This window comes from Macrobrachium nipponense, chromosome 20 (assembly GCF_015104395.2).
Source record: "Macrobrachium nipponense isolate FS-2020 chromosome 20, ASM1510439v2, whole genome shotgun sequence".
In the NCBI taxonomy this organism is placed as follows: domain Eukaryota; kingdom Metazoa; phylum Arthropoda; class Malacostraca; order Decapoda; family Palaemonidae; genus Macrobrachium; species Macrobrachium nipponense.
In genome coordinates, this window is record NC_061089.1 from 66,766,905 (window position 1) to 66,779,404 (window position 12,500).

The window sequence follows — 12,500 nt, forward strand, 5'->3', positions numbered from 1 at the left end:
GGGGTTTGAGATAGCACAAGGGTTTAAAATTGAAAAGGCTAAGAGCTTTGTGGTAAAACAAGGGCTCTAGATAGTAAAACTTGGGGGACTCTGTGATGGAACAATGGGTGTGAATGGAAAAACTGTAGGGCTCTGTGATAAAACCAGGGGGTCTTGAAAGGAAACATTTAGGGCTCTGTGATCTTAAGGGCTTTGTTGATCCTAGGGACTCTGGTAAAACAAGGGATCTGGATAGAAAACCTTAGGGATCTTGTGATAAGGCAATGGTTTTGAACAGATAAAACCAGGTCCTTAAATGGAAACTCTGAGATAGAACAAGGGCTTTGAATGGAGAAAAACCCAGGGACTTGGATAAAACCAGGGATTTGAATGGAAAAACTTGGGGGCTCTGTGATCTTAGGGACGCTGTGATAGAACGTTGGCTTAAAACAGAAACACTTAGGGGCTCTGAGATAAACCAAGAACTTAAAACGGTAAACTCAGTGGCTCTGGAATAGATCAAGGGCCGTCGTGGTAAATAAAAGGGTTTAGAATTGAATAATTTCAGTGAAGATAGCAACTGGTTCCCTTACCAAAATACAGTAGATATTCAATGTCAAGTTGTCCTTAACCCACCTGGAATAATTCAAGATGCATGACAAGGTATTGAATTACAAGTACAGCATTACATATTCACGTTATCATCATATATTATTCGCATACTAATCATAATATGAGAGAACATTATTGTTTAGGGATTTCCCGGGTTCTATATTAATTTAGCTGTCCAATTTCAGGAACGTATTGTCTTATTTGTTAGTGCTATATTCAAACGAGGATGATAACCACCCACCACAGATGTCAGACATATCATATGCTTCAATAGAAATCATAAAAGTTTAGTTTCAAGTAAAACCAGCTCAGTTGGCATGAGGCAACTCGTCCTATATTAAATTATGCACAAACGTTCCCCCTCGTTCGTATTCCCCCTGGAAATCTGGAAATCCAGTGGCTTTCAGTGAAGGTCTGGAATCGTGATGAGGAATGTTTGTGGTCTCTTGTGGTAAATTCTATTGGTTTTATCAGCTTTTATCCGATTTGTTTTTGGATCCGTCGCGTGTAGAAGATTATTGGTAGATTTTCATAACATTGAGAAAGTTTATAAGTAGAGTTTTGACTAGTAAAATGTGTTTATATATATATATATATATATATATATATATATATATATATATATATATATATACGATAATATGATATAATCTGATATAGCTAGCAGTAGTTAGGAAAAATTGTCTAAATATGTAATTGCATATATGTATATATAATATATTATATTATATATATATATATATATAATTATAATATATACAATATATATTTAGACAGTTTTCCTAACTACTGCTAGCTATATCAGATTATATCATATTATCGTTATATATAATATATATATATATATATATATATATATATATATATATATATATAGATATATATATAATATATATATATATATATATATATATATATAGGATATATATATATAGATAATATATATATATTATATATATATTATATAAATATACTATATATATATATTATATATATATATATATTATATATATATATATATATATATATATATATATATATACGATAATATGATATAATCTGATATAGCTAGCAGTAGTTAGGAAAACTGTCTAAATATATAATTGTATATATTATATATATATATATTCATATATATATATATATAATACTATATATATATGCAATTACATATTTAGACAATTTTTCCTAACTACTGCTAGCTATATCAGATTATATCATATTATCGTATATATATATATATATATATATATATATATAATTATATATATATATATAAAAACACATTTTACTAGTCAAAACTCTACTTATAAACTTTCTCAATGTTATGAAAATCTACCAATAATCTTCTACACGCGACGTATCCAAAAACAAACCTGGATAAAAGCTGATAAAACCAATAGAATATATATATATTATATATATATATATATATATATATATATATATATAAAACACATTTTACTATATATATATATATATATATATATATATATATATATATATATATATATTATATATATATAGTATATACACAGTGGACCCTCATATTCGTGTTCTCTTGATTCGTGGACTCACGCATTCGTGGATTTCTCTATGTACCATATCTACCCAATATTCATGGGAAATTCGTGTATTCGCGTAATTTTCTATGAGAAATATCCACAAATTTCTGTTTTTTAATTGATTTCATCATATGATGCACTATTTGTGATAAAACTATTAAAAAACCATGATTACATATTTTTAGTGACGTTTTGAAGCGTTTTTATATATGGGTTTCAACTATTCGTGGATTCTAACTATTTTGGGGGGGGTGGCGTATATATATATACACACACACATATATATTACATATATATGTGTGTGTATATATATATGTAATATATATATGTGTGTGTATATATATATTACATATATATATACACACACATATATATGTAATATATATATGTGTGTGTGTATATATATACACAAACTACATAATATTTAATAGATATGTGTAGAGTGGTATATATATACACACACACCACACATTAATATATTACATATGTATTTCTTACACGATCGTATGTATTTCACACCTGTAACTACCATAGCACCTTTTTCCAGTGGTGGAACCTCTAGCGCTGTTCTGTCTGGCCTACCTGTGCTACCTGACGGCGGAACTGTTCCACTTCTCAGGAATCATCAGGTGAGCCTCGAAGCTTCAATCGGTTCCTCGTTGGACGAGTGGTTAACCTGCTCGCCTACCGGTCCGGTAGTCCCGAGTTCGAATCCTCGCTCCGCCAACGTGGAATCAGAGGAATTTGTTTCTGGTGATTAGAAATTAAAATCTAGATATAGTGTGGTTCGGATTCCATGATAAGCTGTGAGGTGCAGTGTCTTTTCTCTGAATTCCAGTTATATTCCAAATGTCATTATCTTCAAGATGATTTACCTGCGTCTTGCAAAGCTGGAATTACGTTGAGAAGTAGTTCATTGCAGATATTCCAAGGTTGCAAGATTGCATTGCATTCTCAGAAATTAAAATATGCCCTTTAGCGTCAAGTTCTTCGCTTCCGTCATCATAAATCTCTGAATTATAAATTCTCTCTCTCTCTCTCTCTCTCTCTCTCTCTCTCTCTCTCTAATTATGCGTTCCTTAATCAATTGGTGGTCTACTGGCTACTTTTTCCACAAGAATCTTTATATAATTTATTTGATTTTTGTTATTGTTCAGGCTAAGGCACTAAATTTTGTCAACAACTTTGGGCACCAAATTTTGTCAAGAATTATGCCACCCCTAAAAATTTTGTAACAAATCTTAGGGCCACCAGATTTTGTCAACAACTTTAGGCACCTAATTTTGTCAACATCTTTAGGCACCAGATTTTGTCGACATCTTTAGACACCAAATGTTGTCAATAACTTTAGGCACCAAATTTTGTCAATAACTTTAGGCACTACATTTTTTTCAGGATCATTAGGCACCACATTTTGTCCACAATTTTGGGCACTAAATTTTGTCAGCAGCTTTGGGCACCAAATTTTGTCAACTTTTTTAGGCACCAAATTTGTCAGCAATTTTGGGTACCAAATTTTATCAACAACTTTGGGCGCCAAATTTTGTCAGCAACTTTGGGCACCTTATTTGAACCTATTTTGACAAATCTATTGCTGACAAAACTGAAATTACTGTAGTAAATTCCTTTTAAGAGTTAATGTCTGATGTTAAGAAAAAAATATAACCGGATGCGTGAATCAGAATTCTTTGACAAAAGGACACAAGAGATAAGAAAATGCATCTGGAGATTTTGTATCACCGAAGAGACCAGGAAATGTATCCTGGAATACTTCAAATTTTAGGCTTTGTTTTGTCCTTGTTGCTAGGCAACCGTTGGACCACGAATCTATGGTAATTGTCAAGGACAATGAGCTGTCAATAGCTGACAAATAATGCCTTGTCTCTTTTGAGAGCAAACATTGGCAAATATATACTGTTTTGACGGTAAATATTGACAAAAAGCCTTTCAGTATTTTACAGATACCTTAGTTTGTTTTGAGAGCAAATATGGACAAATACCTTGTTTCTTTTGAGAGCAAATATAGACAAATACCTCGTCACTTTTAAGAGCAAATATTGGCAAATACCATGTCTCTTTTGAGAGCAAATAATGACAAATGCCTTGTCTCATTGGAGTACAAAAATAGACAAATACCTTGTCTCTTTTGACAGCAAATACTGACAAATAAATTGTCTCTTAAAGAACATATACTGAAAGATAAATTATCTTAAAGAACAAATATTGACAAATAAATTGTCTCCTATGGAACATAAACTCACAAATAAATCATTTCTCAGAGAACAAATACTATAATTGTCGGCAACGTATTCTTGAAGGTTGTCGTCAGATAGACTCTGCAACGTCACCATCAGCAGTTGATTGATCGATAAGTCGAGAACGTCGTCGTACGTGACGCTAACTAGGACCTATAGAAAGGTCGCACGTTCAAACTTGTCACTTGAAATTCAAGTAGACTGAGATTTCGGCAGATCAAGTATTGATAAAGGGCAAATATGATACTTCTATAAGTGGATACAGGCATTTACGTAAGTCATACTAGCCTTGTAATAGGTCACGGTTAAGTTGGGTCAAGGACCATTTCATATTTAAGGTAGGTCAGCTAGTTACGTGGGGTCATTTGTTATGCTTGTTGGAGACCTTTCTGAAGTATGCATCAGTTGTTGAATAATTGTTAGTTTTATATTTTTAGTTTAGAGGATTTGTAAGACATTAGATTTCTGTTTTTGGGATGAATTGGATATTAAATATATTGTTACCATATATAACAAGATTATCCTATTCCCAACAACTTAATATACCACCGAGAATCAATGGTAATTGCCACTTCTGTCTCCCAGCCTCATCGTGTGCGGATTGGTACAGGCCCACTACGCTTTTCAAAACATCTCCCAGAAGTCCTACGCTTGTGTCAAATACTTCACAAAGATGGCCAGGTATGTAGTGGATCTATTTACTTACAAGTTCTTGTCAAAAAAGAGAGGTGTCTGTGTTTGTAAGTAGTCGAACTTTGTAAGTAGTGGAAGTGTCATGATATACATAACTAGGTTTATGCATATCATGACACTTCCACCGAAGACATATTAGATATTGAATATGACACAACAGACACCACCTTCATTTTCTTGCAGTGCCACGAGTGACACCATCATCTTCATGTTCCTGGGAATGGTGCTGGTTAGCGACGACCACGTTTGGCACACTGGGTTCGTCCTCTGGACCGTGTCTCTCTGCCTCGTCTTCAGGTTCATTGGTACGTCTGGAAACCGGTCTGGAACTATAGTGGATTCACATCAACCGAGCATTTGATGTCTAGACCAGTCCCTTACGACGCTCCTGATTGGCTGTTGATAAGCCAGCCACAGGGCTTGAAACTCTCCTGAGGTATACTTTAGAAAGACGTATCCCTCAGGAAAGGTGGAACGTACATCCTGCCTATGTGAACTCTCGAGAGACACTGAGAGTTTCCAGCCCTGTAATTGGCTTATCAACAGCCAATCAGGAGTGTCGTAAGGGACGGGCTCAGAACATCAAATGCATGGTTGATGTGAATCTACTATAGTCTGTAAGCTGTATATGAGCAGGGTATAGCCAGTTTTCTATAACCCGTCTATACGCCAGTCTTTTATGAGCATTTTATACACCAGTCTTCTGTAAGCTGTCTATAATAGGTTTATGAGCAGAGTATAGCTAGTCTACACGCCATTTTTCTATAAGCAGTCCATGATAAGTTTATAATCAGTCTATAACCAGTCTGTAACTGATCTTCAACCAGACTATTAACCAACCTGGAACCAGTCTATAAGCAGTCGATAACCAGTCTATAAGTAGTGTATAAGCAGTCTATAACCAATCTATAACCATGCTGTAAGGATTGTGTAAGTAGCCTATAACCAGTCCATAACCGTCTGTAAAGAATAGCCTACGTAAGCTTAGGCTAATATATATAGGCCTGAAAGTATCTGTTTATAGAGTATATATAGGCATTCAAGTTGGCCAATCTTCATTTCCATTAATTTAGTTTAGAATCATCTTGTAAACAGTTATCTCCAGGTCCCAAGATTCATAGGTAGGCCTATGAACAGTTCAAAGGTAGGGCTGTAAACACTTTAAAATCGTAGGTAGGGATATAAACAGTTGCTAAGTTCATAGGCAGGGCTATAAACAGTCTTCAAGCTCATAGATAGGGCTATAAACAGTTTTCAAGTTCATAGGTAGGGTTATGAACAGTCTTCAAGTTCATAGGTAGGGTTATAAACAGTCTTCAAGTTCATAGACAGGTCTATAGGCAGTTAAGTTCAAAGGTAGGAGTATAAACAGCTTTCAAGCTCATAGGTACGGCTATAAACACTTTGAATTCGTAGTTAGGGCTATGAACAGTCTTCAAGCTCATAGATACGGCTATAAACAGTTGCCTAAAATTTCATAGGTACAAACTAGGCCCAAAAGAGCTACTGCATCTGCGCCTATCGATCTGGTATATCTTATAACTCAGTGAGCCGGTTCGCTACTCTCTCTTAACTGTGGGATGACCTTTCAGTTCTCTTGAAATGTAGGATGACATTTTCGTCTTGAAACGATGTGATTTTTAATTCCGGTGTTGCCGTTTATATGGAATGTCTCTTTTTGAAATGTTAGAAACAGGATTGGATAAGGCTTGTTCAAGTTTTATAGGCCTAATTCGGTCACGTCTATCGTGTTAGATAACTGTGTCCAAATAAAGTATCACTTTTCCACTTTATACAGTAAAACAGAGCTCTCTCTCTCTCTCTCTCTCTCTCTCTCTCTCTCTCTCTCTCTCTCTCTAAGTTTGGAGCAGATGAATTATAGGCCTAATTTGGACATGTCTTACGTACTAGGCAACTGCTTGATTGTTCAGTTCTCTACTTATGACAGGTTGTCGAGTGACATATTCTCTCTTCTCTCTCTCTCTCTCTCTCTCTCTCTCTCTCTCTCTCTCTCAGTTTAAACGAGATATGATGTGCAGATATCGATTCTCAAGTTGGGATTTCGTCAAAGACTCGTTAAAGCAATTTTGATTTACAATATATTTAATCCTAGGGTTTTTTTCTAGACCAGATCTGAATGCTAAAATAAAAAAATGAAATAAAATGGAAGAAATTTGGGTAATTAAAATAAAGCAGAAGCGGCAGGATGAATGATAAAATATGGGAAATGTAAAGAATTGGTGTCACAGAAGTGGTTTAACCCAAGGTAGGATAACCCCTGTATAACCCTTGGATAACCCTAGATAAACCCTTGGATAATCCCAGGAAAACCCTGTAATCCTGACAACAGGGTTACCCAGAAAGCGAATGAAATACTATATTTGCTTATATACCTTTTCTGTGATTACATTCCCAGATGATTGGATTATGGCTTCCTCGTTTATTTAGTCAGAGATTGGAGTCTTCCGGGCATTTGATATTGCCTCTCTCTCTCTCTCTCTCTCTCTCTCTCTCTCTCTCTCTCTCTCTCTCATGCAGGCCTGCGTACATACATAAACGTTATTCCGTATACAGCATGAAGTTATGCAGAGAGAGAGAGAGAGAGAGAGAGAGAGAGAGAGAGAGAGAGAGAGAGAGAGCTCCAAATCCATATTAGGATTCCGAGGAACCATGTAGGTGGCTTTTATTGGCTCTGGAACTAGACCTATATATATATATCCCCAAGTAGCCACTGAATGTTGTAGCCAAATATGGTATTATCTAAGTCTTCCTCATCCAGTTCTTAATATATTTTATTATAAGTCCATTTTCATCAATTATTCTTCCTCCTGTCTTCTGTCACATCAGGTTACGATAAGGAAATGTATATAGAAATGAGAAAATAAAAGATTAATACGGTTTAGTTAGGTATAGGCCTAGGCTATACTCCAAAGACTAGAAAAGGCTTTTTTATAGGCCTTGTCTATACCCTAAGATGGGTATAGAATTCAGCAAATGTTTTAAATGGTTATGGATCTGTTTATAGATCCTTGAGTGAAACAGTTGATCCAATACTTGTAAAAGTAATATTCTAAGTTTGACGAAGTATGTGGTAAGTGAAGCGATGATAAAGAAAACGTGACTATTACTTTTTTGAGAAAACGGTAACTAAAGTGAATGAGAGGCTCTAGAATACGTCTTTGCTCTCTCTCTCTCTCTCTCTCTCTCTCTCTCTCTCCAAGAGGGACCATAATTCTTAAAAATAATTACCCCGTGACAGACAGCCGAACCTCACACTCTTATGGAATTCTAGCACCTACACCTAGTACGTACACCGTTTCGTCCTCTGTATACCTCTTGTGTAGAAAGGTGTAGTATACACAGAACACACAGATAGTGTATACTGATACTCCTGGTATCATTGAATGAAAGTTTATTATGATGAGTTATGTGTGTATGTGCTATATAGTGCGGGGTATATAATATAATAGAAAATAAAAAATAAATATGTATATATAATATATATATTACATATTATGATATATCTATATATATCATATAGATAATATATCATATATTATATTATAATATATATATATATATATAGTATATACAAAACATTATATATATAAGATATTAAAAACTATATATATTCATATCTATATATATATATATATATATGTGTGTGTGTGTGTGTGTGTGTGTGTGTGTGTGTGTGTGTGTGTGTGTAAAATCTTTATTACATACACAAACTCTCATGAGGATTTAATTATTCTCGAATTACATAGCCCCTCTAAATCACCTTTTAGGATAATGAGAGTAATGACAGCCATTGTAGCAGACACGCCCTCTCGGCTAAGTGGCAACTCGTGTATGCTTGCAATTTATCATTGTCATCGTACAGCCGGCAACGCCACGACTCTGACAATTTACAAAAGCCTTTTTTTAAACTTTTTATTTCACAGGATAAAACGCTGAGAGAGAGAGAGAGAGAGAGAGAGAGAGAGAGAGAGAGAGAGAGAGAGAGAGAGAGTTACGTCTGTCATCAACACACGGTTAAATGTTAATGTAAACTATAATTGGTTTAACTCTTTTTGAAAGGACTAAATGATTAATTGAGAGAGAGAGAGAGAGAGAGAGAGAGAGAGAGATATCACCCTCTTCCATTCTACGTACACTAACTAAACTTCCTTCTTCCCCCCCCCCCCCCCCCCACAGGCGTGTTCCTGCTGACGGGGATCATGAACCACTACCGGATCAAGAAGATCAACATCGAAGAGCAGTTCATCGCCGCCTACGGAGGACTCAGGGGCGCCGTGGCTTTCTCCCTCGTGCAGATGCTAGACGACCACCTCGAGAGGAAGGCCATCTTCGTCACCACCACCCTCGTCGTCATCCTCTTCACCATCTTCATCCAGGTGAGGGCCTCTCTCTCTCTCTCTCTCCCTCTCTCTCTCTCTCTACTCAAGAGATAATAACTGTATTTATTATGCAAGAGGATATTGCAGAAATGGAGAAAATTGCAGATTCAGACACAAAATTAATAATTATGATGAAGGAAGATCAATATTATGGAAAAGTTGGATTTTTTAATGTCAGAATTCTGGAAATGAAAAAAAGAACAACATACCAGAACAGGAAAGAGACATGGGAAAATCCTTATTACTACCAGTATTAAATGAAGGAGAAAACACGCAAACCATCATAGTGATGAATGCGCAGGGTTTAGTTACGAGTAACTCAAAAAGAAAAATAGAGTACTTAGAAGAACTAACCCAAAATAAAAGAAAAGAAAATAGATATAATGAATATAAGTGAACCTGGTATTCCCAAGAGACTGGGAATGATGATCAAATAAAAGGGTTCCAAACTTATAGATCAGATAGAAAAAATAGGAATCAAGGGGAACCGCAATAAATGGGAAAGACAAAAACAAGGAAAAATATATGAGAAATATAGTAACTCAGAATGTGAACTAATAGCGGTAGAATTTGAAATCTGAAAATTGATGAACATAGTAATATATAGACCTCCTAATACTAAAGAGTTTGACTTAATAATTGAAAATTGGATGATATATGTAGAAATCACAAGGACTGGACTATTCTCCTATCTGGTGACTTCAACTTTCCTTTCGTAGAATGGAAAGAACGAATAGGAGATTGTGGTTGTACTTATACATATAAAAAAGAGAGTAATAGTAGTGCAGAAGATAAGAGGCAATTCGAAAAGCTATTAGATATGCTACTAGAATACAACATTCAACAAATAAAATCACCTGCCAACAAGAAAGGAAATACTTTAGACCTAGTATTTGTGAACGAGATGAATTATGTTAAAGAAATAATAGTTTATAATGCGAGTATTTCAGACCATAATGTCATAGAATTAACAGTTCATTCCAAGCAAGTGAAAATAGAGATAAGCAAGAAATGAAAAAGTGGGAAGGATATGGAAAATACAACTTCTACAGTAAAAATAAAAAATAAAATGGTCAGAAATTAATGAAGAATTAAACAAAGATTGGGATAACATTTTCGTAAGTGATGACATAAGGGTGAAATACGGAGATATTATATAAAATATTGGAGATAATAGTGGAAAAATATATACCGAAGAAGAAAAGTAAACATCATTCATGCATACCAAGAGACAGAAGGATCTTGTTCCAGAAAATCAGAAAGTGGAAAAAAGGTCTTGCAAAGAAAAAAATGCATGGAAAGTTATAGAACTAAAAAGTAAGATAGAAAATGCAGAACAAAAGATTATACAATCAAAAGAAAATGAAAAACGGGACTTGGAAGAAAAAACCCTAGTCAATATCAAGCAAAACCCCAAACTATTATACTCATATGCGAAGAAGATGAATAAAAGAAGAATAGAAATAGGCCCTCTGAGAATTGAAGGGAGATAACGAATGAAAAAAAGGAAAGGTTTGCAACATACTGGCAGAACGATATAAGAGAGAATTCACCCCTAGAATAGATAATTGAAGATAATGATATAGAAGTAAGGGATGAAAATAGTGAATATTTAGCTGACATAGATATTAATGAAGCTGATATTGTGCAGGCTATTAATGAAATTAAAAATGGAGCTGCTGCAGGGCCTGATGGAATTCCTGCTATTTTGTTAAAGAAAGTAGTTCATTCTATCGCAAAGCCACTTGCAATATTATTAAGACAAAGTGTAGATACAGGCAAGATATATGATGAGCACAAATTAGCATATATTACCCCTACTTTCAAAAGTGATCAAGACTAGAGGCAAGTAATTATAGGCCTGTGGAGTCTAACATCACATATTATGAAAGTGTATGAAGGGTAATGAAGAAAAATATTATGAAACATTTAATAAAAAATAATTTGTTTAATAAAGGACAACATGGTTTCGTACCCGGAAAAAGTACACAAACCCAACTGTTAGTCCACCGTGAAAACATATTCAAAATATGAAAAGCGGAAATGAAACAGATGTGGTTTATTTAGACATTTGCAAAAGCTTTTGATAAAGTAGACCATAATATATTAGGAAGAGAAGAAAATTAGAAAACACAATATCGTGGATAAAGTATGGAAGATGGTTAAAAGAATTTTACACAACAGAAAACAGATAGTTATTGCAAACGACGAGAAATCGATGAAGCCAAGTAATATCCGGTGTGCCGCAAGGTACGGTGTTAGCTGCAATACTGTTGTTATTATGATTGAAGACATAGACAATAATGTTAAGGATTCGGTAGTGAGTAGTTTCGCAGATGACACAAGAATAAGTAGAGAAATTACTTGTGATGAAGATAGGAACGCTCTACAAAGAGACCTTAACAAAGTATATGATTGGGCAGAGGTAAATAGGATGGTATTTAACTCTGATAAATTTGAATCAATAAATTATGGAGACAGAGAAAGAAAGCTATATGCATATAAGGGACCTAATAATGAGACCATCACAAATAAGGAAGCAGTTAAAGACCTTGGTGTGATGATGAATAGGAACATGTTATGCAATGATCAATAGCAACTCTGTTGGCAAAATGTAAAGCAAAAATGGGATGTTGTTACGGCACTTCAAAACAAGAAAAGCTGAACACATGATTATGCTTTATAAAACATATGTTCGTAGTCCACTTGAATATTGCAATATGATATGGTACCCACACTATCAAAGGATATTGCACAAATAGAGAGTGTACAAAGGTCCTTTACAGCTAGAATAGAAGAAGTTAAGGACCTAGACTACTGGGGAAAGACTACAATTCTTAAAATTATATAGTCTAGAAAGGAGAAGAGAACGCTACATGATAATTCAGGCATGGAAACAGATAGAAGGAATAGCAGAAAATATCATGGAACTAAAAATATCAGAAAGAGCAAGCAGAGGTAGATTAATAGTGCCCAAAACTATACCAGGAAAAATA

The 12,500-nt window shown here is 34.6% G+C and overlaps 1 protein-coding gene across 1 annotated transcript in view; it reads left to right on the forward strand.

Moving 5' to 3' along the window:
- The window catches only part of LOC135220494 (Na(+)/H(+) exchanger beta-like), a 115,438-nt gene that overhangs the window by 45,309 nt on the left and 57,629 nt on the right, over positions 1–12,500 (forward strand). Inside the window, 4 exon segments of the mRNA XM_064257635.1 lie at positions 2,704–2,785; positions 4,997–5,092; positions 5,288–5,409; positions 9,302–9,501. Of these exon segments, the coding sequence (XP_064113705.1) occupies positions 2,704–2,785; positions 4,997–5,092; positions 5,288–5,409; positions 9,302–9,501 (500 nt within the window).